This window comes from Engraulis encrasicolus, chromosome 9, assembly GCF_034702125.1.
Source record: "Engraulis encrasicolus isolate BLACKSEA-1 chromosome 9, IST_EnEncr_1.0, whole genome shotgun sequence".
NCBI classification, from domain to species: domain Eukaryota; kingdom Metazoa; phylum Chordata; class Actinopteri; order Clupeiformes; family Engraulidae; genus Engraulis; species Engraulis encrasicolus.
In genome coordinates, this window is record NC_085865.1 from 13,975,779 (window position 1) to 14,002,250 (window position 26,472).

General features: G+C 39.8%; 1 protein-coding gene and 1 pseudogene across 1 annotated transcript; both read right to left on the bottom strand.

The window, feature by feature from the left end:
* Positions 1–14,990, bottom strand: part of LOC134456114 (uncharacterized) — a 20,859-nt pseudogene extending 5,869 nt beyond the window's left edge.
* Positions 14,991–16,421: 1,431 nt separating this feature from the next.
* Positions 16,422–23,108, bottom strand: LOC134456115 (uncharacterized). Its single transcript, XM_063207548.1, has 5 exons — positions 23,094–23,108; positions 21,608–21,631; positions 19,447–19,560; positions 17,069–17,881; positions 16,422–16,445 (listed from the first exon to the last, which is right to left on the bottom strand). Exons 3-5 carry the CDS (start codon positions 19,558–19,560, stop codon positions 16,422–16,424), a joined length of 951 nt encoding a protein of 316 aa, XP_063063618.1. The 5' UTR covers positions 21,608–21,631; positions 23,094–23,108.
* Positions 23,109–26,472: the final 3,364 nt, after the last annotated feature.

Consider the following 26,472-nt stretch of genomic DNA (forward strand, 5'->3'; position numbering starts at 1 on the left):
CATTGTAGCATTTGCAGAAATGTGGCTCTTTTCAGAGCTCAGCTATCAATGACGTTCATTGTTGCTTGCTCGTGTATTTACTATTTGTCTATTTTTCCATGTTACGAACCATTGGCTATTATAAAAAGAATACAGAGTAATCACATTGTGTATACAGAAGCGCACAAGACTACCTGAAATGGGGACACTCCTGTGTTCTTTGTTGCCTAGGTTATTTGCCAAAGACCAGAGAAAAAAGCAATTTCCCCGCGCGCGCACACACACACACACACACACACACACACACACACACACACACACACACACACACACACACAGACAGACAGACAGACAGACACAGACACAGACAGACAGAGAAAGACGCAGACAGATAGACAGTCAGAGAAAGACGCAGACAGACAGACAGACAGTCAGAGAAAGACATGTCCCAGGAGCCAGCCAGGCCCAGATTGATAATGCGGATGGCTAAGTCGTGGGTCCTGCTGTGGGCACCATCAGGATGAATGGGGATGTGGATGTGGCTGCAGCAACAACAACATCGCTAAACGACAGCGCTCCCCACAAGGGCTGCTCAATGGTGCATTAAGGCAAGCCAGGCTAGGCAGGCTGAACCAGGATCGAGTATGGGGAGGGGGGCGGGGTGGGGGGGGGCATCATCAGTGGGACCGGCTGAGGGACTGTTAGAGAGCCAAAGCTCATGTGAAGCAGCAGCAGCAGCAGCAGACTCGTATCACATATAATGAGGCGTCTCTAGATGATGATCACTGGCATGCTCCCACTCTGATGAGTGGCCCCGGGAAAGATAGCAACAACACCCACCAGTGGAGGAAAGTATTTGCTTAAAGGTGCACTCACTGTGCTGTCTACTGCCAAATGGCATCTTTTCATTAACATTTACTACATGATGAACTAATATTTACTAGTATGGCCAAAGTACTGTAAGTTTTTCAGCTAAAATGTCTACTTTTGGAAATTCAAAATGGCAGACAATGGAAAAGATCCAACCCCAGATCCCCCTTTTCATGTATGAAAAGTGCAGTTTCCCAGTCGTAATGCATACGTACAATTTGTGTCATGGTGGCCCTGCCGTGGCCCAGGCAGTAGGGCACTGCTTTGCTACATCAGCGACCGGAGTTTGATTCTGGCCTGAGTCCATTGCCGACCCTTCCCCGTCTCTCTCTTCCCGCTTGCTTATTGTCTGCCTCGATTGTCATGTCGCAAAATAAAGGCCCAAAAAGTCCCAAAAATACATTCAAAAAGAAGAATTTGTGTGGTGGTAACTACTGAAAGAGTAACATTTGGGAATGGGCAACATGAGATTCAACTTAACTCAGTGCATCAACACAGTAGTCTACATCAGAGGGGGAAATGACAATGAAGCTGATCTGACCGAGATGAACTGATGCCCAGGAACAGAGGAGTGAGAGTCTGTCTCGCTGAGGTGAAACAGAGAGGTACACATGGGACATTTTTTATCTGCAATATCTGACCGCTTGAAGCTCTTGGACCAGGTGCTGACAAGCCAGTATATTTTACTTAACATAAAAATATAAGAAATTCACCCCGGACCTAAAGAAAGCAGGGACAGTTGCCCTGTGGTGCTGTTGGACATATCTCTTAGAGAATAGCCCGACCGAAATAAATAAATGACTATACATAAGTAAATTCCTGTCACCCTGCTGCCTTTACTACTTGTGATTGTCCGTGCTCTGCCACCGGTCTGAAATGCCTTTAATTTGTATTTTACTTTGAATTGCAAATGTGGGCATTTGACAACCTCTTTTTTTCTTCTGCAGATTTTTTTTTCTCTTCCTCACCAATGAATAATTACTGAGGGTAATGAAATGCTTTAAGTCATAAAAATAATAAACAGACAAGACGAATAAGTAGAAAGCCACATCCATCCATGTTTCCAGCAGCTTATTTATTTGTTTTAATAATCTAAATAGCTCAAAGCCACACTGCTTCATTTCTGTAGCCTCATAAACGTGGCCCACTCTGCCAACGCTGTAATAGTAAATGGAAAGGCTTTACTATAGTAGTCTTCTGTATTCATTACACAGTGTCTTAGTAATACATTACATTACTTGATCATTGCCAGTGTGGTAGCAGCAAATTTAACAGGTGCTTTGTCTGAACACATTAACCCCTTAGCGTAGAGCCTGCTATAACCTTTCTGTCACCAAAATTGTTTGTCTTAATCTTTTATTTAAGGCTCTCGATAATGTCATGTTGAGTATTTTCAGCAAATAGTGAATAGGCCCGCCGGGCAACCCCATCTGCACTAAGAGGCTACGTAGCCTATACTTCTGCCTTGTATATGCACAGGCATATAGCACCCCAGTCATCTACCATCCCAGCTGCTGTAATCTTTCCCCTCTCATCTCCCCAACTGAAGTTAGGTTCTGATGTCCCTGCTCCTCCCCTCGCTACTTTAGGAGGGAAGAGGGTTTTTTCTGACACATCTCCTTTGTTATGCCTGTCATGCTCATTGGCAGTCTTCAGCTGTCGCTTAATTGAAGCTTTGCTGTTCCATTTTCCCAGGACTTTATCTAATGAAATAGTGCATGCTGTACACCCACGTATGTGTATGACACACGCACAAACACACACATACAAAGCACGCGTGCACACACACACACACACACACACACACACACACACACACACACACACACACACACACACACACACACACACACACACACACACACACACACACACACACAGTCAGACAAAGCCCCTTCACTGCTCATCCCTTTTCAGGACTTCATTGTTTGCTTTAAACAATGTTTTAATTGCTGCCGAGACTTGCAGACACAAGTTGCTTGCGACTGAAGACAGAATTACAGCCCAATTGTCGACGTTGAAATGAAATCACGGTGAGGAGAGACATGTGGCATGTTACAGTTGAAACACCACCTCAATGAAGTTAATTGTTTTATGTCTGTGCTGTGTGAGTACCTGTGTGTGTGTGTGCGTATGAGTGTGTGTGCGTATGCGTGTGTGTGTGTGTGTGTGCACGCCTGTGCCTACCTGCTTGTCTTTTAACTGTTACATTCTCTCAGGCAGGTCTAATTAAAACTCCAAGGGCAATCTGTTCTAATCCCTCTACCTAATTCTGATTTGTTTGACAGGCACATAATGGCAATTTATAATTAAGTAACATCATCCTTCTTGATTACCTTTATCAGTGGGCATACGTTTATGTCTTGGTGTGTGCGTAAGGCCAGTTTTTTTTGTAAATGCCACCAAGACCATTACCTGCAATGCAGTTTCAGAGTGGCTTTGTGTAGTTTGTAACTTTTTAGAAAGTAGAGCTGCTGCCTTCATCTTTACCGAATATCACAAACATCCATGTCCAGGCTACTGTAGCCTAATGGAGGGGAGTATGACTTGGCTTAGAGTGCAAGTTATGAACCAGGTGAAAAGGTCCAATTCAAAAGTTGCCTCATTTAATTACCTTTAGTTGATTCATTTTATGCCTCACGTTTTTTTTTTACAATGTTGTCATAGTTCATCATATGGTCCTGGAGGGCATGTACGTTTCCCCGGAGGACATGCTTATTAGGCAAACATTGTTCAATATTTTACTTTTCTCCATGATATGCTTTATGATGGGGCAAACAGGTGTGAATGTATCCATTATCCTTCTGTTTGTCTTTGGTTATGATGATGGCAGAGCAAACAGCTGACTGTATTGAAGACGTAATGGCCTGCCAAACAATTCTTTCACTGAGTCATTGAGGGCAAAGTGACAATGAATTAATTTATATTGATTGACTATTTTGTGGTTGGAGCATTGTCAATACAAAGATACAAGGTATTAATTCTCATGTGCATATGAATTCAAGAATTCATGGGCAATGAAAAGCTTCCCTGCCTGTAGTCCCGAAAGGTTTTTGTTTTTTTGAAGTATAAAGAGTAAAAAGCATCGACATTAAAAAAGGCAGGTTGAAAAAGAGAGAGATGACCAGAGGAGGACTGGTTCATTGGCCATGGCAGTTTGGAGTTCAGCAGCCTGATAGCTTGAGGAAAGAAGCTGTCCCCAAGTCTGGCAGAGGAGGCTGATGCTCCTGACCACGTGCGCCCTTACAGTACTGCTGCCCATGGGGACCCATTCGAGTCTAGCCTGGGTCATCTCCCAGCCCTGTCCCATATACTGTATCTCCCTCCCACTTGTTTTCCTATCTCTCCTTCACTAGAATAAAGGCTAAAAATAAATAAATAAATGGCTAACTAGCGTCAACCATTCCTGGGTGCTCTTTGGGCACTTTGGGGAGATGGGTGGACAAGATAAAGGCCATGATTAGGTTTTGCTTAACTGTCCTCTTGAACATTTTTTTTTACAGCTGCATGCACCATGCTGCTGCCTTGCACTATGCACTTCACCTTAAAGTCCTCCTTACCAAGTAAACTGTCCAAAGCCATTCATAATTGTACACCTTATTATATGTAATGACTCTGCCAAGCCACTAAATCGTGTAATAAGCAGTTCCACAGCAGCAAATTCATAATTTAAGCTGAAGCCAGTGCAGGACTGAACAGCAAAGTAAATACAACAATGCCAAACACAACAGATATACTGTACATCACACAGACATCATAATATAATACATTGCATAAATATCTTATAAGAAATATGTAAATAAATATGTAATGATAATAAAAAATAAAATAATAATAGAAGGAAAAGAGAGAATGGTTATGTCTGTTCATGCACCTTGACTGGTCGGTCTGGAGGATGAGGAGGAGGCGAGGCTGAAGAAAGCATACTGTTCCTACATCAGATAACACTTCACATGAGTGACTCACTATCTTTGTGTGGAAATTAATGTCTGGCTTCTTTTTAACCTTCCTATCAATGTAATAATAAGGTCTTGAGATCAGTGGCAGGCAGTCGTGATTAAATTGGCAGGTCATTATTACATTGTTAGGGGCCAAGCAGCGAAGCTGGCGAAGGCCCCTACTGTTTTAGCTGGTTTTCTTCTTATTAGGGGCCAAGCAGCGAAGCTGGCGAAGGCCCCTATAGTGTTAGCTGGTATTCTTATTATTTAACAACTTTCCTCTCCTCTGGAAGTCTATGGCAGCCCAAAGAACCGTGCGTAGGAAAATGATGAGAATCGGCACACATATTCGGGCCAGGCTCAGCATCACTTACAGCAATTTATAGGTCCCCAGCTCAAACACTCTAGCGCCACCAGCAGGTCAAAGTTGCAGGTACATTTCTGCTTGTAACTTTTGAACTGCTGGGCCAATTTTCATAAACTTGGTATCCCTGGAATCCTTGGGCCAAGACGAATCCAACGCACCCTATGACGTCATTTTCCGCCAGGATAGTTTTCCCGCCATTTTGAATTTTGTAAAATTCAATAAAAATGCTATTTTTCCCGCAATTGTTGACCAATTCGCCTGAAACTTGGTATATAGTATCTCTGGACTGACCTACACATGGGGTCTCAAGGAATATTAGATATCTTCTATCGTTTTGCCGTGACAGCCAATCAAAATTGTCGTAAAAGTGGTGAAACAGGAAGTGAGGTAATATCTCAGCAACCGTTTCTTGAATTAGGTTGGGATTTTGTACACACATAGTAGTCCATCTCATGACCTACCACAAAAAAAATCAGAACCCCAGCTCAAACTCTGTAGCGCCACCAGCAGGTCAAAATTTTAGCTACATTTTTGCCTGTAGCTTTTAAACCATATGCATGATGTAAAATATATTATTATATCTAGAATCCTTGGGCCAAGCCGATTTCAACGCACTATATGAAGTTATGTCAACGCAGAAGGGAAATTCCGCCATTTTGAATTTTGTAAAATTCACTGTAAGTCTATGGTAGCTCATACAACCATACATAGAAAAATGCTGTAAATTGGCACACATATTTGAGGCAGCATCAACATTACCCACAGCGAGTTATAGGTCCCCAGCCCCAATACTCTAGCGCCACCAGCAGGTGAAAGTCGCAGGTACATTTCTGCTTGTAACTTTTGAACCGCTGGGCCAATTTTCATAAACCTGGTATCCCTGGAATCCTTAGGCCAAGACGAATCCAACGTCATTTTGTGCCTGGATAGTTTTCCCGCCATTTTGAATTTTGTCAAATTCAATAAAAATGCTATTTTTCCCGCAATTTTTGACCATTTCGCCCGAAATTCGGTATATTGTATCTCTGTACTGAGGTTTGTATGGGGTCTCAAGGAATATTAGATATCTTTTATCGTTTAGCCGTGACAGCCAATCAAAATTGTTGTAAAAGTGGCAAAACAGGAAGTGAGGTCATATCTCAGCAACCCTTTGTCGGTTTCGGCTAGGATTTTGTACACACATAGATGTCCATCCTATGACCTACTGAAAAAAAAATCAGACCCCCAGCTCAAACTCTGTAGCGCCACCAACAGGTCAATTTTTTAGCTACATTTTTGCCTGTAGCTATTAAACCATGTGCACAATGTAAAATATATTATTATCACTAGAATCCTTGGGGCAAGCCGAATCCAACGCCCTATATGACGTTATGTCAACGCAGGAGGGAAATTCCGCCATTTTGAATTTTGTAAAATTCAATAAAAATTCTACTTGTCACACATCTTTTGTCAGAATGACCTGCAAAAAGGTACACATCATCCTCAGACTGATAGTCATTAGGGTATCCAAAGAATTTTTGATACCTCTTATCATTTGGAGTTGACAGCCAATCAAAATTGTCGTAAAAGAAACAAGAAGTGAGGTCATATCTCAGCAACCGTTTGTCAGATTCTTTTAGCTATTTTGTCCATGGTAGGCTACTTTGTGCGGGCAGATGAATAAGCTTGTTGAGTGGCTTGATTTGTTACAAAAACGTAAGGAGACGAAGACTAAGGAAGCATCGTCATTTCTTATTTTTGGAAGGTGGCTGTTTGCTCCATAAAGGGAGGGCGTAAAATGACAAACCGCTGGCTCTGGTGGTCATGGCACCAGGGGATGCAGGTAGTCTGACATTCCACCTGTTATAGAGCAGATGCAAATAAATAGCCAGCTCAACATCTAAATAGGTTATCTTCATTGGCCTTCTCTGATAGCCTACAATGTTTTTGGGAATGTAATTGCCATAAATTCCATGAAATAAAATGAATGACAGGTTTACAGTATTTGCGCACTACACAATCTCACGCAATATAGGTCTACACATGTGTTTCTAACCCCATCCCGCATTGGTTTACACCAACGCTAATGTTTAGACGGCCAATGTTTAGATTTTTTAAAAAAAATCTTATTATTATTTTTATTTCTGTCTTCAATTAGTCCTAGCCTCATCTTGACCTTGCAAATGTCCAGTGGGCAAATTGGCCGTTTAGATCGACCCATGAGCCTGACTTCGCAGCCGTTACGTTGATTGACAGCAGTCTTAAGCTATTAAAATAACCTAAATGGAGGCAATCACTAAGAAAATAAAATGAAGGAGGCCTACATGCTAAAGATTGATTCGCACCACTGCAACTCATCGCTGCAACTCTCTGCAACCGTCCCGTCTCGTCGCGAGTCTTTGGTGTGAACTGGCCTTACTCAATATGAACTGAGGGCAGCAATCTGCTATTTGTCATATAATTTGAAAAGCAAAACGTTTAGTGTAATAGAGTACAGAATAAAGAAGGTGGTCATAGGCAAGTAGAATATGTACAGATAAGGTAAGTAGAGTGGGGGTAATTTATCAATGTCATTTGTAAATCGTAGGCAGTCGTGGAGCAATGGATACTGAAATGAATATCACAGAGTTGCATATTTCATTCCACCATACCAAACCCTGCCTCCTCCCTCAATAGCTGCAGTGCCCTTGAGCAAAGCATCTTGTCACACTTATGCAGGGACTGCATGTAAGTGAATGGCCCAAAGTGGTCCAATTTACCTGAATTCACCCTAAGTATGTTACAGTATATTCGTTAATGTAATAAATACTCACACATCACAATACATAGTAGAATTGGTTTCATATTTATTTTATGAATGAAAAAGCTTTGATTTACCATGATAAAACATATCAATACTACAATGGGTTGTTTAATGTTACAAAAATAATCACAGCTTTATTATTCATTCATGATGTAGTACCCAGAAATACAAATGAACAAGGTGAGACTCATAGCAATGTCAAAGAATGTATTAGAAATAATCATAATCATCTCTGTGTGTCATCATGCATTAATTGGGTCATTCCATGAAATCAATACCAAACAAAAAAAATAAGGAAAACATGAAACAAAACAAACAAACTCTTTTAAACAACCAGTGCATACTTGGAGTAGTTGATTATATAATCTGGATTAACCAACTGCATGGAAGGTGGCCTTGTGAAAGATTGTCACCCATAGTTCAAAGAGCTGCAGGTTCCTTAGGACTTCTAAGAATGTTCAAAGAGTTGCAGGGTTTTCAGGACTTTAAGAATAAAAGACTTACAGGATCAGGAAAGCATCATTGTAGGTAAAGATATCATACAGCATGTATAGGGAAAGTGATCCCCTACTGGGAAACCCCAACTCCCATTTTCATTGTGACAAAGCAACCCACAGCACACAAGTGAACACTGCACACAACGAAATGTGTATACCTAACCATGCAAGGGGGCAGCCACCAATGGCATCTGAAAGGGAGCAGTGCGGCAGGACCGTACCATGCTCAGGGTACATCAGTCATGGAGGAGAATGAAAAGAGCAATGGTTAATTACTCCAACCACCAACCTGGCACATTGGGAGTCGAACCAGCAACCTCTGGGCTATAAGTGATTCCCTAAATATTTACCCATGACTGCCCACCGCTTTCTTATGACTGCCCACCGTTTACCCATCACCTATAATCATTAGGGTTTCTTAATTTGATCACAGTCACAAGTCACATGGGTGATATGCATGTATGGTATTTGACATTTACAGTGCTGCAGAGTTGCAGAGATGTGAAAACGATGTGTTCAGGTCTTAATTTCCACACAAAAAGAGGCCCGAGGAATCTGGGAATCTGTTTGGTCCAGTTCATGATTCAGTCCCAGGTGTTATAGGCCTACCCACAGCAAAAAAGCGGGTAGAAAGGAGTTATATTCCATGAATGACTATTTGGCGCAGTTCTTGTCTGAGGGTCTTAATTCCCATGGTGAAGTGCATGATTCAGGTTCCGGTGTTAAGTCCTACAGCAAAGAGGCGAGTGTAATGGAGGATTTATTCCATGGAAGACTGTTTGGTGCAGTTCATGATTCAGTCTTTGGTGTTATACCCACTACAAAGAGGCAAGTAGAATGGGTATTTCAGTCTCAACATTTCTTCCCATAGTAAAGAGGCAAGTAGAATGGGGTATTTAATTCCATGAATGACTGGTGTAGCTCATGTCTCCGTTTCGTCCTAATTCCCATGTCAACCACCAGAGTAGAATGCTGTGTAATTCATGAACGACAGTCATAATTGCACAGAAGCAGTCAATTCATATTGAACAATGTCCTCTTTAGTGCAGTTCCTTACCCAAACAAGTATACATATTAAACAACAGTTTACCAGTTGTAAATAAAACAGTAAAAGTAAATCAATGCATAGGAATGATCAATATTGTCACTGTTAAAGAAAATGAAAATAAATGCAATAAATGAAAAGCCAAGGTGATATCAAGTTCATGGAATGACCCAAATTGTCATTATTGAATGGAAACGTTGGAATTCATAATATTCATATGGTAAATAAATAAATAATATTTTTGGATTTTTTCCCCCAGATTTTTAAATGCAAAGTGTAATGGGCATTCCTGCAAAAAAGTTTTTGATGATAGAAGTGTCCCTTGCCTCCACTCACCTATTTACCCACCCACCATGACCCTCCCATGCATACCCACATAACTGACTGTGTAACCAGAGATTCTAGGAATGTTATGATTCTAGGATTATTATGGAAATATGTCAACATAATAGGTTACTGTGGGCACCTAATATGACCAGGTTCTGGTCTGCCTAAAGGAGTGTGTCATAATACTCCTAGAATGAATAGGTCAGTCCTTAGGTCTGCCTAAAGGGGGATCCCCCACCCTCCCCCTTGCGACAGTAGAACCCGGAAACAATGGGCCAATGGAACCTCTGTCTTATCCTTAATACCATGTAACAAATAATGCACACACTGTATAGGCCTAGCATTGCATCATCATGTGAACCTATCAATGAGCAGTTCTTGGTTGCCCTCTTTCAATGCAAAAATAAGTTATTGGTGTAAGAGAATCGCTTCATGAAAACTAAAGTAATTCAGGAAAAACTATTGGAGGGAAATGAGAATCGCTTCATGAAAACTTAAGTAAGTTGGTACAACCTCAACAACAATATTTTCTGCACCTTTAGAATAAACATGATCTATTAAGGTATTTTTTTCTGAAGTGAATGTTTCCACGCATTGTTTGTATCCATACTGATCAAGTAAGTTTGCCCATGATTAGGTCGCCCATGATTAGCTTTTTCCCCGACTATTTTTCAACTTCATGTATGACCTGCAGCAGCTGCTGTCTAAATACACCAATGGCATAAGACCTAGGCCTGTATAAAACAGCAGCAATGACATTTACATGTGGTATTTCAAAATATAGACACTCCAAATTGCATGTCTGCGGAAGTGATACCTGCACATCAAGTTTGCCACCACAATAAATGCCAACTCCACCTCCTTTCTTTTGTTTCAACTGTGCAAAAACAGCTTCAGACTCATCATAGCAGTTTATTCTTGGATTGTGCTGGAAGGTAAACCCTGGAAGTTGTGGTATGTCCTGGGTGTCTGCATTTAGCCATGTCTCCGTTAAACAAACGCAATCAGCTTTCATCAATGTTCCATGACCTTCAATGTCCTTAATGTGGGCTTTTAGACTTTGAACATTATGTAGTGCAATTCGACATCCGGTGTTTTCATCATTAGAGATTGATTTTCCACAGTTGAATTTTGGCATGTTTTCCATGGCTGCTTGAACTTTTTCATCACAATATATAGCAGAGTCTTTGAATTCGTCAATGATCAGTCTTTCGAGATTTTTCACACGACTTAAGGCAACGTATGCCTGGCCAGCTGCAAGTATCTTGCGTAAAGATACAAATGCCCGTTCAACTGTAAGGCCCTGACACTTGTGGACAGTCACAGCCCATGCCAAACCAATAGGATATTATCTTCGCACTCCACCATTGTTACTAATTTGGTCTTCTTGCACTTGCAATTCAGTTGAACGTTCAGATTGTCTGTTTGATTGAGCTCGCTGAATCCTTCCAACGTTAGGGTCATCAAATTCAACATAAATGGCTTTCGGAAGATCGTTATCATCATCACCGTCTATAATATTTACTATCACTCCCGCCGCTCCGTTCATGAGCCCGTCTTGCACATTTAAGTTCTTCAAGAGCAAAATACGCGCTCCGATACCAACTTGGACACATTTAGGCAAACATGAATTAAAAACTTTGGTGTGATAGCCAGCCATCTTTTCCATTCTTCCGGTTTTAGGATTTCGCTGAAAATCTTGGGCCAATATCTGGATTACATCTGGACATGTGTCGTTCAATTTTTTGACATTATATTCCTGCACTTCTGCATTTGTTGCATATACATGCAAGATCGAATGGTCATCTTCAATTTCACGTTGTTTCAATGTGCGCACATCACGACTATTGAGAGGTTGTGTTTTTTTACGCTCTCTGAGGCGATTCAGTGTCTCTGCAAACGTAGCATTTTGTTGTCTAACAACAGTGGTCAGTTCAACAATTTCAAAATTGTTTTCCCACAGATTAACTCCTCTGTTGTCAGCATAGAGTGGTGTCCCTTTCACAGGTTTGAGTTGGTAAAAGTCCCCAACACAAATAACTGATATTTTACCAAACAATGAGTAATCTTTTGTCTGTTTTATCTGTCTTAATCTTCCGCTGATGTAAGATAAAAGCTTGTGATCCACCATTGAGATCTCATCAATGATCAAAATTTGCAAATTCCTCATTTTGTTGCGTAAACAGTTAACTTTTTCATCACCAAGGGGTTGATAAGGCAGAGTTGCATTTGCGTTAATTGAAAAGGTGTTGTGTATTGTTGATGCACGAATATTGTAAGCCGCTACTCCTGTAGGCGCTGTTAAAATGACAGGTAGCTCGTCTGGATGTTCATCATCTTGTAACAACCTTGTACTTTCATAATATATGGCTTTTATCAAATGACTTTTGCCAACACCAGCACCACCAGTAAGGAACAAGCGTAATGGTTCAGGATTTTTTCCACAACGTTTCTGCAAACACCAGTCGCGAACTGCGTAAAAGACTGCAGACTGTTCATCGCAATAAATCCAATGCATCTTGTCTAGGCATTGTCACATGATTAGTTTCCAAGGAGTACACAGTTTGTGGTTTGGCCCTCAAATCAGGGATATTAGCTGCTATGTCATCGTCATTTTCATCTTCGACAACTTTGTCTTTCATAAGTTGCAAACAATGCAGCCTTTCATCTTCCGCTTCTGGAGCTAAAATAGCCCACGCATCTGTGAGATCAATGTCAGTTTGCAACAATTGTTCAGCTTTGTCAAGCTCATCACTGTCTTTTTCAAACAGAGCTTTGTTGTCATCCACAATTGACTTGACAATTTGAACATCACTACCACATTTAACTGCACCATTGTTGTAAAAATGTTCATATGTTTCGAAAGGAGGTGGCTTGAGGTGAAGGGTTTCATAGTGTGGCAAAAACAATTGTAACAATGAATGATAATATTTTTCTGGATCTTTTGTTGGAGAAAACCGTGGATATCTTACAACAGCAGGTTGTGACTGGGTTCGTTTTTTCAGAAATCCAAAGTTGTTGTTTAACTCAATTATTGTCTGTGATGCTTTGTTTTTGAAAACCTCAGATTTTGAAAGCACTCTGTATTCACTACAAAAAGTTGCCAGGCATAAAGTTTTCATTTCCTCTGATTGAGGCCTGTTGGTATAACGTTCAACGATATTGGTCATCCAAATGTTTTCATTATTTTCAGTCATCTGCTGAGCTTGGGCTTGTAGCATATGCAAGGGTAAACTCATCCTCATAGGATTTTCACCAACAGGAATGAATTGTACATCACGAGAGCATTCTTTCAAGTGCATTTGTGTCAAGCGATACACTGCCTCTTGAGCTGACACTTCTCTGTTGTGGAGATAAACACTTCCAAGCTGCCGAAATGCTGCTTTTGCATCCAAATTGCCATTTAACGCTTCCATTTGAGTACGTTGTAAGAGCAAACCTGGTTCCATTTCTCCTTTTGTGACATAAGATAGTATGTATACAGCAGCAGAATGTGCATCTGTGACAAACTGAATATCCATGTTGCCTTGCCAAGCTCGAAGTAAGTCTTTATTGTATTGGTTTACCCAAATGTCTGAAGGATTTCGTTTCATAACAATGCTTTTCTTTGTGGACCACATATTGTATGCCCATTCAAATACACTTTGATCAATTCCCAGAGATTGAAAAAATGCAGCTGTTGACTTGAAATCAAAATCTGGTAGAGTTAATGCAGCTCTGACTGTGTTGATGATATCACTAGCACGTTTAGTTTCATCAGCATCCTCTGAACTTACACTTCTTGTAATGAACGTTTTTTGTGACGGGGGTCTTGGAAAATGAAACCTACACACAGTGTTCTTTTTGCGGCACGTCTTGGAATGTCTGGTGCTGTGTTTCTGTACACTGTTAACGGTTTCATAAAGCTCAGAGTCTTTGTCTGTTGGAAGTTGACATGTGATATATTTGTCAATGAAAGCTGTCACTTCAGCATCACTGAGTGTGTCAATTTTTGGTGCGTTTGCCACCCAGAATAAAGCGTGTATATGAGGACTCCCGCGCTGTTGAAATTCGACGCGATAGAAATGGTCGATAATTTTTCCTATTGGTTCAGCTGGTGAAAGGATTACATCTTTCAAAAAAGAGTGCCAGCGTTCGTCAAAGAGGCGTGCTGTTGTAACAGGGTTTGAACGGACCAACTTGGTTTTGTCTGACCAATCAATATCTGCAACATTTGCTTCCTTTCCCTCAGCCCTTTGCAGACTGCACAGAAAATCTGACCATCTTAAATCTGCAGAACGGAAATGATGCAAAAAATGTTGGTATAGACAGCTGTCTTATCATCGCAAATAAATCTTTCTGCGCAGACATCCAATATGGGGGTGTTCCACGAATGCCACGCAAAAATTTGTAGCCCTTATTGTTATGCAACAATGTTTTGAGTGAGTCAGAGTTCAGCAAGGTCTCTGGTGACACGTCTTTCTGCGAGCCTTTGCGTAATGCAATTGAAATGCTATTTTGCACTTGATTTACTTCTGAAATGTATTGTGCATAAAAAAGAAAATCAGTGTTCCGTGCAAACCGTCCATCAGCATTTAGTAAACGTGTATTCAAGTATCTTGAGAGAGTTATTTTTGATTCTCTTTCCGAATGAAAAGTAGGCCCGCCTAGAAGATACAAGACAGGAAAACACTTGTTTTCATTGGTTTTATCAGATAGTAAACTAACTGGACTGTTGCCTTCAGCAGGTGCCATATTCAGTATGTCTTGAAAATGCTGATCAACTATTTCAGATTCAATGTCAATCGGTTGTAAGGATGTGTCCGAAACTAGTCCTGACTGATCTTTAATGTAGGTCAATTCTTCCTCTTTTTCCTCATTGTCATGCTCCTCATCATCACTGTTTTCGACATTGTCTTTATCATCATCTGTTTCATCGTTTTGGTGGTCAATACCATCCAATGAGTTCAACCACTGATCATTCAAAATGACATCATCATACCACGTGTTGTTCTTTATTAAATATTTCAATGCATTTCTGACTCTTTCTGTGTGTACACATTGAAATTCATAATGATTTTTGTAGCTTATTTTTCTTTTTAATTTTATTCTGATCATCTTGTCATCACTTTCATCTCTTGGTAGAACGTTTGTCACTGTTTGAGAATTTATAGGAACACAGACACAGGGTCCATGACAACCTCGTTGACGCCCTCTTGGTAAACACAGCAACTTCATAAAGCATATGTTTTTGGCGATTAGATGCTGCTCTAATGAATTCAAACATTTCAGCTCTGGAGGAATTTCATGTAATTCCAAGTTGTTGGTCACGCTTTCTTGTGGAAGTGTGCCTAAAAGAATCTTCCTATGGCAAGTGTCACAGATCCACAATTTTTTTGCTGGGCTTTCAGCCAAATAGCATTCAGGCTCACAATCACAGTCACAAACATGCAAATATTGTGATGTTATGCATCTTTTAGCCATGTTAGCAACTTCAGGTCGTTTATTTGCATAGTTTTGAGGTTTACATTCAATTACTTGTCTTCTAAAAAGCAATCTGTGACAGCAACAACAAACATGCTCCGGTCCACGGCTGACATTTTTTCTAAAAGTATCAATTGCACAATCAATGTCTCTTTGATTTTGCTTTGAAATATTGTGTTTATTGAGACTTGTGTTGATTTTAGAGAAGCGTATTTTTTCATTTTCTTGGTACTGGGTTTTATTGTGCTGTTTAATTTTGTTTTGGAATATCAGGTTTGACTTGTATTTCTGTCTACTGTAATCACAAACAGCATTCTTACAGTCATTATTAGTCTGATATTTAACTTTTGAATATTGACGTACAAAAGTTCTAAATGTTGTGTCATTTTTGTATTGTTTTTGAAAATATGCTGCCCTTGAAGTCTGAAATTTGGGATCAAGTTTGTATCTCTTTTGGAAACTTGAAAGCACATGCTCACGAAACTCTGGGTTTGTCTGATATTTCTCTAAGAAGTGGTCACGCGATTGTTGACGCTTTTTCTGTTTTGTATATTCATCTTTCTGGTACTTCTCCTGATCTTTTGCCAGTTTTGTTTTTCTGTAGCTGTTATCATTTTGATACCGCTGCCGCTTTTTCTCTACATCTCTTCCTCACTTGAGGTTCAACTTCCTCTTTCGCTGAGGACGAGTGTGTTTCTCGATGTGGCACATTCCGGCACATGCTCCATCATGTTTGTTTTTCACGCATAACACAGCATCGTAATGATTTCCTGTATGATTTAAATATATGCAACCATGTCTAGGCCTGCTTGATGATGAGGTTGTAGGGGCGTGGCGATTCCATCTGCCATTATTGTATGTCAGAATGTCCAATTTTAAAAAATCGGCAGTAGAATAGATGTCCATCTCTGTAGCCCATGAACCAGAGAAAAACATTCGCGATTTTTCCACATAATCTGTGACTGAAGCGTATTCTTCTCTCACATACCTTTCAAACTGTGAACTGTTACGTTGTAGGTGTTTATAAACAGACCTTCTCAGTGTCAGATGTTTTTCTTCGTCTCCACAGATGCTAAATGCCATGCTACGATAGAAACAGTTTCCGTCTCCCTTGATACTTCTAGTCTTACATGGAAAACCAATATCAGTGACCTCAACCATTCTGGAAGGTGTGGGCCTGCACACATCTGTAGGTAGTTTTAGACGTGCACATAAAATCTCCCGATCTTGACTTGTTAAAGGAGTAAAAGGTTGTTGGGGAGTTGTTTCACTAGTGAACTCAACTTCATCAGAGGCATTTATTGTTTCAGACTTGCGCTTGTTAGTGTTACCACACAGTTTAACATTTAAAACCTCCTGTGACTTTGGTGCCAAACCAGAAACACTTAGGCCTATATCGTCATCATCATCCATTTGTAAATGTATCACCTCTTTCTTTGCCTTTGTAATTCTTGGTTCATTTTTTAAAACCTCACAAGGATTAGTCAGATCAACTATGCTAGGCCTGCATGAATATGAGCAGTTTGCGCCACAATCACGGTCACTGGCGTAGTCATGTGGCATTGTCATAACATCGACACCGGTCACTTCAAAGAGAACTTCATTGTCATCATCTGGTAGTGAACGTTTGAATGATCGTCCTAGTTCAACCACATAGCTGTAAAGGCTGTCTATAGAACTAAAAAACGAAACAGAACTTGCCAGCCGTCCTTCCTTGTTTACTTTTCTTCCATGGGAGTCGAAAAATGCAAACCAAGACCCCTGTTTCACAACAGCAAATGTACTAGAACGGATGGTTACCACACCTGCATCATTGTCCAGTAGAGTCCGTTGCAAAGCTACATCAAGTGGCATGATCAGGTCAGACAAACCATTATCATTCTCAAGGTCAATAGCACCAGTAAAAGATTCACCATATCTTATTGAAAACTCTGTATTCCACACATGGTGATTATTAGGCAATTCAGTCACAGACAGATAGGAACGACGTTGATTTATATCTTTAATTTTGTTGGCATTTTTCAGAGAGTTATACAGTGAAGTTCCATGTACAACAACATCATTTATATCAGCACAATCCCAGGTCAACACATTCTTTATTTTACATTTCAAAGCTGCAACCAGACTGGTTGGTCCACATTGTCTTTCAGCTGCATCGCCAAACTGAGCATCACCTTGATGAAAGGATCCTGTTAGGACGCGATTATCTGTATTTGCAAGGTCAACAGACTGAATAAAGGAAGAATGTAGAGCTTTCACATAGTTGTCAGTAACTTGCATAGTTGTTTGAGGATTGTTTAGAGGTTGAGTGATTGAAGTCATTTGACCTTGACTGAGTTTGTTTGAGAGCACAGACTTGTTGACAGATTCACTGTGTTTGTTTGAACGAGAATGCAAAGTGCTTTTGCTTGTTTTGTTGTTGTGAAGGATAGGAAAGATAGAAAAATCAGTTATGTCAGGTGAGATAGAGGTGTCACAGAGGGACAAAGATGCAGGCTGAGTTGGCAGCGCCACCGTTTCAGAGGTCTGCAAAACTTCAGCAGACAGCGAGGCCTCTGAAAACCGCTGTCTGCTTTCAACATCATCTGTGGACTGTGGTCTCTCAACAGGTTTCTGTAAAAAGCACAAAAAAAATGTAATCAGAGTAAAATAATTGAATGTTGCAAATATATACAATCTATGCACATTTGAAAACTACAAAGCAGCACTAATTCCACTTCTGCTGTGTGCTGGACAAACGCAAGTTGGAAAGAATGAATAAACACATCAACACACAACAAAGTACCAATAACATCGTCATGGTACCTAGTTTTTCCCAATCTACGTGTCAGAATTCCTAGAGGGGTCCCATTGAGCAGACGTATATTACACTTGTACATTTGCTTTATTTTGGAATATTATTCAATAAATTAACAAACACACACATGCATACATACACACACACACACACACACACACACACACACACACACACACACACACCAGGGCTTGACATTAACTTTTGTACTTACCATCCACTGTGACTAGTGGTATCCCAAGCAACTAGCCATTGGTTATTCTACTAGCCAAGAACTTGATATTGTTTTATCGATATCATGACACTGCATCTAACTTCAGAAGATGAGGTGTTAAAGCAACAAGATGAGTGCACTTCGACACCGAGTAACTGAGCTTTTTCTTGAACTAAATACAAAAATGGATAGAGGGCAAAGAGCAGAATAAAGGCTATGCTGATATGTCATATCATAGAAGAGCTACCTGCTAAATTAGCTAATGAGACTGAAATTATTACTGCTACAGACAAGTTTGACCAGCATTTGGCTGGTTACTCGTGCCAGTGTCAAGCCCTGACAAGTACACACACACACACACACACACACACACACACACACACACACACACACACACAGACACACACACGTAACAACAGTTGCCAAAAGTTATGAAAAGAAAAAGCTTGTGGCAGTAGAAATATCATCTACCTCCTTAAAAGCAATTTTGTACATTAAGCCCCTTTTCTAAGTTGTCTTTAGAGTTCCCCTCGTTGTTTTTTTTAATGTTTACCGCATTCTCAGTTTTTTTTGTGCTAATTTGGTTTGTTAGCCTTACAGACTGTCTATGGGCATGTCCATAATGTTCTTTAAAAACACCTTAAACATCTGGTTTAACAAGTATGCAGCTCAATAAGTTCAGTGTTCACCAGCATTCCCTAACAAGTTTCCAGACAAACGCCTCTAAGATTGTTATTTATTTGCCATTCAGTGAATAACTGAAGACAAAAATATTAACAAAACGCTGCTTAAAACACAAGAAAAGCCATGTTTTACATCATAAAATGAAATATGAGTGAATAACAATGAACACTGTGAAATGCCCATGTTGCAAACAAATGTTTCAGGTAGTTTACAAACAAACATATTTGAACATGCTCATACACAGCCCTTCTAGCTTAGCAAACAAAGTCCATATAGCGAAATAACAGAATAAGCAGCAAAAAAGAAAGAAAAAAAACAGTGAGGGGGGCTCTAACTGAAATCTTGAACAATAACCTCAATTCAAAATAGTGCATGGTCATTTTACAATAAGTTGGGTTTTTTTTTACATTTAAGGCCATCTAAATATTTAGTATTTAAATATTTCATAGCAAAAAAAATGTAGCTACATGTTTTATAACATACCACAACATCTGCAAAAGACTTCTGGGCCTTTGGCAGTCGCTGCCCTTCTGCATCCAAGTCCAGTGGAACATAGCGCCTTCTTGCAGCTTGAGACTTTTTATTGCGACGACCCATCTGTTGTAAACACAGAAGTGCACCATACCATTTTTAACACAATTTTCATTAGCATCACCTGTATAAAGAAATGCACTAACCTTTATGATGTAGTTCAGTGACATAGTGCTTGCTTACAAGTCTGGCACACAGTCTATGTTGCAAAGATTCATACATTTCTTTTAAAATGCATGCATTATGGTATAGCACGTTGGTTGATGTGTGTGTGTGGCATGACCCGCCTAAGTTCTACATCAACACACAAAACAAACCTGGCAGATAGTCAAATACAAGCACAGTAGTTTTTAACAAGCACAGTAGTTTTTAACAAGCAGGAGCTTCTGTACTGAAACAGAGATCCTCACACTTCAGGTCATTTTTGTGCAAAGCTTTACTTGACTTGTGCAATTTTGGGCTTACATCTTCATCAGACAAAGTGCACCTTCTAAACAAATGACCACTGACCAGAAAAGATTCCTTTATGTGTACAACAGAGAGTCTTCTTACTAAGAACATTGTTAATGTTTACCAATGCTGTATACCAAGAGCTGAGCTATAAGGGGAAAAGCAGGGCATTTGCCCCGAGACCCAGTGCCCTCCTGTATTGGTGTTCGACGGCCTTATTGTAACAACAGACTGTACAAAGGGGCCCTATACATGGTTTGCTCTGCGGCCCTGTGTGCAATTGTTCCGCCTTGCTGTATACCAATATTGTGTTGATTAATGATTTAGCTGCCTATAACATTGCTATTTCAAACCCAGTTTCATAGATATGCATGTGTTCAGCTTAAAAATAAAATCAATCAATTATAAGATTTCACAATTTACCCAACACCTGCTTGAAGTTTTTCTCCTCATGACAAGGCCAGCAAGTCCAGTTTGACTGGCCTAATGGCATATGTGAATATGTGCTCATTCAATTATAAATGCTAAACATTTAGTGGTTATAGGCCAAATATCTTTTTGCTTCCGTAGACTAAGTCTTTCTAGGAGTAGGGAAGACAAGAGTAGGGAAGAGAGAAGGGACAAGACAAGCCTTACGCTCCATCTTGTACTTAAGCCATGCAAATATGTGATCTGACAAGTCTGGTTGTGGTAACCAGTGAAGAAGTAGTATATTCAAATTTTGTGTACATATTCTTGTAAACATAGTGTAGCAAATACAGTCATGCATTACCTTTTTAATCTCGCAATTCCAAAATTTTAGGTAGCCTACTTTTGACAAAACTATTTGCAAGAAAGATGTGCATGCAAACTGCCAAGTATCGTGGATTAAATTCTCTCAAAACTCCTGCCAACTAATGAGAAGAAAATGAAAATCAAGCATAATAACAGAGCAATGCCTAATATTGACTTGGTCCCATGATAAGGAAGCTGTTACCTACTGTTGGCCATGTCTAGTAATGAATTAAGGATTTGGCGCACCCAAATGGAAAACTGTGCACCCACGATAACAAACAAACAGCTGACAAATTCAGACAATCACATATTATGGAGCAAAGTTAATGATAAAAAAATATTTTGTTAAGTCAAGTATACAGACAGTAATGACATTATTGTCACTATAACATTTTCCAATCAATATAAGGGGGGTAATGTTAAATTACAATATATTATTACAGTGGCACCATCTCCCTTTTGGACGTGCCTATGCTTATTCCAAAACACACTGCCGCAAAACCCTCACAGAGAGCTGCATTGAAATGATAGTCATTAAGAACAATTGGCCTAGTAAAAACACCAGCTTTCCAACAAATGAGTTTCAACAAGAGTCGTGTACTGTGTTTTCAGCCATTATTTGCTCAAGACCAATGTAAGATGGTCAAAATTAAGTTTACCCCCCTTCCCCCCTCCCTTTTTTGCGATCTAAACATATTATAATTGACCAGCCTCCCCAGTTTGACAGACTGCCAGCTGCCACTGCCAGTGACCCATTGCCCCTACTAACAGAATTCCTGCAATAGTGCCATTTTGATCAGTAATGTCGATACGGCAACATACTCGAAGATACTGAATAAGAGAAACATGCAAGCATTTTCACAGGTAATATCATAAATAATAATGTTACCTTTTTATCCCGAATGGCAAAACACTGCAAAAGAGAAACAAAAGTTAGTAAATCAATTAGTTACTTGATATGATAACATCGTTTATTGCAATTATTAAGCAGTAGCAGTAGGATGAAATACAGTAGGAATTTATTTTATAACCATTAGACCTACTGTAACTATACAATAAGCGCATGATCATAATATTATAATTACCAATAGAAGTAGTAGTTGTTGTTGCATTATTTTAGCAACAGCAGAAAACTATTCTCTACCACACATTACTGTCTATGAGGTCATTACAAAACACATATTTTTAAATATACTTTCAAATAATTAAATTCATAGTAGGCCTATTCATCATGACCATACTGCTACAATGTGCAACTTCCCCCCCCAAACAAATAACAGCATGCCAACCCTCAGAAAAGAGCACAAGAAATACAATTCCATCTGATTATGTGGAACGTGGAAGCGCGAGGGACATTAGTCTAACACCACTTGCTCTGCCGCCAGGAAATAGGCAGTATTATTCCAAACGTTATGCAGACATTTCTAAACAATTTCCTCTCCTATTTTGACACAATGCGTTAAGCTGTATAACGTGTGACCGCAAGTCACGTCCGCATGTCTACTGTTATCTGCGTCACCAATATCACCATGATATCCCAAACTCCTAACTTTCGGCGTTTGATGCAATGTTGTGCAACAACATACGCCAATGGCGGCGGCGAGACCACCGATATTTATAAACCTACTTGCATAAAAGCGGAGTTCATCAAATTTTGACCCAACTGCAATGAGGATTAAAACATCTAGGCAATTCTCCAAAAAAATAATATAATATGTAATTCTTCTAAAAAGTACAGTATCCATGAAAACAACATTTTGGATTACGCAACCTAAGCAATGTAGGCTAGCGTTGGCCAACGTAGATCTTTATCCTAGTACACAAAACCGTATATTAACAGTTTGTGCAAGGATCACCAGGGTCCCTGTACATGAACTTGACCATTGTTGCGAATATCATTTCTGTACATTACTTAAATATCGACATTAACGTGAACCCTACCTACGACAACAGCAACACGGAGCATGTAGCCTACTGTGCAGACGAAACCCTCTCTTAAGCAAACTCCTTCTATACGAACGAAGTTGTTAACGTTTGTGTCCGTATGTTCATATCTCGATAATACCACAACCGAAGTTTGATGATATATAAAGCCTTATTTGTATTTTAAATCCAGCGATTCTGACGGCATGCTGCGCATGGGGTTACACTGTAGAATGCTAACCGTATAGAGCAAACATGTCGGCCATGATTCGAGTTGACCACACTAATATACGCTCTGCTACTAACCCACTTCTGTTCTTATACACAACATCTAGTGTCTATGTATGATCTCTTGGTTAACTTACTTTATATCTTTAACAACATGTTGCCTTCTAATCCAGTATTTATAACCACAAACTGCCTTAAAGATATACGGTAAACAATATTCTTACCTTCCAAACACTGCAGGGAAGAAACGTGCATGTCTTGCCGTCGAACAACTAGTCCTGAGTGAACATGCGCAGTGATGTGATGACGTGTACAGTTAGTTTTATATACTGCATTACACGTTTTCGTCAGCAGAGCGCGCCAAAAGACCAAAAATTGATTCTGCTCGTTCACACCTTGATTTCTGTGGACAATACATAATGAAAACTGGTTGCTAGTTACTACTGTGCTTTTTGTGAAACAGACAGCTGAAACATCCTTGACAAATCCTTATTTATTTATTATTGTGTTGGTTGTAGAGGCACTTCTGTCACTAAGCAAAGTAACCTAGCTTGGTGTCCCCCGATCCATGAGATAGCGAATAAAAACACCTAGGCCTACTTGCATGTCGTGTCGCGTGTTGTTACAGTAGCCTAAACATTTAAATTCTGAAATGACATTCACTTGCGCATCCGTGTCTATGAATTAACATGCACATGACACTCCACTATCTAGCTTTTTTCCGCTGCAACGGCATTTTCTGTTGTGCTCTAAACCAAGTCCTTTCCCACTCATCAACCAACTTCTGCAAATTTTGCAATGCTTAATCCTTTATTGACAACTACATATTCCATTAGTTTTAGTCTCTATAAACAGTAAACTATGTTTTGAAGATATTAATTATTCTACTGATGTAGAAATCCCAATTCAATGTAATAGATGTGACTAGCCAATATAAACTATTTATCATCTGTTAGGCCTATCTCTCTTATTTCTCATTTATGTAGGATAATTGATTTTTACTCAAGTGTCCAATAAAGACAGTGAAAGTAATTTGTTCCACCTTTGACTATGAAACTAACGACTAATGTGAACTTTCTGTTTTTATTCCATTTTTGTTGTTAATTTTTAGCTGAACCTGGACCCATTTCTACTCAGCAATGCATCAGTTACCAGAGAATATTTCTCCATCAACAGTCACTCTCTATAAACCAACCAGTCAGCCTTGGTCAGTCAGTTATTCACTACAGCAGAGGTTGTCAACCTTTTTCAACTTGGGGCCCACTCAAATGTCAAAATTGTTCAGGGCCCACCCAATTAAAAAAAACCTCAGCAACACACACCAAAATATGAGTATTATTTTTGGAAAATGATTTCAAGGCCCACTTGGAATACCTTCAGGGCCCACCAGTGGGCCCCAGCCTATAGTTTGAAAATCACTGCACTACAGTACTTCTATTGACCAGTCAACATCTATTATCAGTGTGGTACAGTCAACTCCAACCTCCAGTACTACATTTGGCTCCTAACTCCAACAAACAATCACCCAGTGCACAACATAACACTAACATGCAAATGTTTGTGACTTAACTAGTTGTAACTATAAAATGAAGTATGCATACTATTTGTAATAGTTAATAATTTATTACAAACAAACCAGGGGGGACGACATTCCAATCAATTTCTGTTGCATGGGGATGTCAGAAAAGCTTGACCACACACCTATATGGGTTCACTGTGTTTGTAAACACAACTCTCAAAAATAACACTCTCTCAAAAAGTAATACATTAAATAGCAGCTAAACGTGATTCTCTGTTTAGTGTTGCAAATAACTTATTACTTTTCAATACACTCTTAAATGTATTCCTTATTTCAATAATAATAATTGAAACATTTATAAAATTATAATAATATTGAAATTCAATTGCTGTCCAGATAACACACCTCTCAAATGTAAAACAACACACCTCACATGTCAGCAGACCTCAAACAGGTTCATTCTAAACCTGGCACATTGCTGCAACGTACAAAAATGCTAACAGGTCCGTTTTTTCAAGGCAGCCCATAGCATTGTGTACCTATTGCTCATATTTGGCAAATACATCTTAATAAGTTTCCTGATCACTCAAACATTTTAGGTCTCCATCCCAAACCGTCTAATGCAATGTTAGGAACCTAAGTCACTGTACCGTTTGCAGCCCTTGGTGTTATTTTATCCACCCCCCAATATAATTTCATAATTAGCAGCTTCACAAATAATATGACACATTGTGTTTTAAAGGTGTCTGCCTTTAATATAAACCTAAAGTACAGGGGAGACATGGTTTGTGTCCATAGTACTCCCATCAGAAAGCTTACACCCCTCCAAAGAATTTCATGTGGCCCCTGAAATAAAAAAAGTTTCCCCACCCCTGCTCTAGTGCACCAACAAACATGGTGGGGTGTCTGTAATTAGTAACTTTTGAACCGCTGGGCCAATTTACAAAACCTTGGTATCCCTGGAATCCTTGAGCCAAGACAAATCCAACGCACGCTATGACGTCATTTTCCGCCAGGATAGTTTTCCTGCCATTTTGAATTTTGTGAAATTCAATAAAAATGCTACTTCTCCAACAATTTCTGACCAATTCACCCGAAACTCACTATATAGTATCTCTGGACTGAGCTTCATATAAGGTCTGAAAGAATATTGGATACCTTTAATCGTTTAGCCGTGACAGCCAATCAAAATTGTCGTAAAAGTGGCAAAACAGGAAGTGAGGTCATATCTCAGCAACCGTTTGTCAAATTTGGCTAGGATTTTCACACACATAGGGTGCACCCCAATATGTGACCTTGCCTCCTCCACTTGCCTCCTCCACTTACTTCTCGTCATGATGACATCACTGACAACAGCATTATATTTCAATATCTTGCAAAAGCTCAATTGTACAGTCTTTTTCTCATTTGCAATTGGGATGGTGAATGAAAAACAGTCCCTCAAAAGTTATTGTAGCTAGACTGACAGCTGTGAAACTTTATCGTTTTCTCCACGGAGGAGGGGCCCAGGAGGCACGATGAGGAGACAAGCACAAGTGGAGGAGGCAAAGACACATATTGGGATGCACCCATAGTAGTCCATCCCATGACCTACCACAAAGAAAATAATATCCCCAGCTCAAACTCTGTAGCACCACCAACAGGTCAAATTCTTAGCTAGTTTTTGCCTGTAGCTTTTACACCATATGAGTAATTTTGAAAATAATACTATCACTAGAATCCTTGGGCCAAGCCGAATCCAACACACTATATGAAATTCAATAAAATGCTACTTGTGCCACAATTTTGGTTGAAGGAGTGAGGTCATATCTCAGCAACCGTTAGTCAATTTTTGCTAGGATTTTTTGCAAACATTCTAGTCCATCCCATGACCTCCCACAAAAAAATCCAGACCCCAAGCTCAAACTCTCTAGCGCCACCAACAGGTAACAGGAAGTGAGCTCATATCTCGGCAGCTCTTCAACGGATTCAAACTAAACTTGGTTTACGTGATCACACTCTCGTCCAAGGAATGCACACCAACATTGGCGAGATTTGGGCCAAAGGGGGCGCTGCAGTTCCTTCTGTTGCCGTGGCGACTTTGG

Bases quoted from the DNA above. Each gene is read 5' to 3' on its own strand.
- LOC134456115 (XM_063207548.1), bottom strand. From the start codon at position 19,560: ATGGGTCGTCGCAATAAAAAGTCTCAAGCTGCAAGAAGGCGCTATGTT. The intron at 17,882-19,446 runs GTATGTTATAAA...TGCTTTTTACAG, and splicing joins AGTCTTTTGCAGATGTTGTG to AAACCTGTTGAGAGACCACA. The intron at 16,446-17,068 runs GTAACCATCCGT...AGATGTGTGCAG, and splicing joins TGGACAATGATGCAGGTGTG to GCCCACACCTTCCAGAATGG.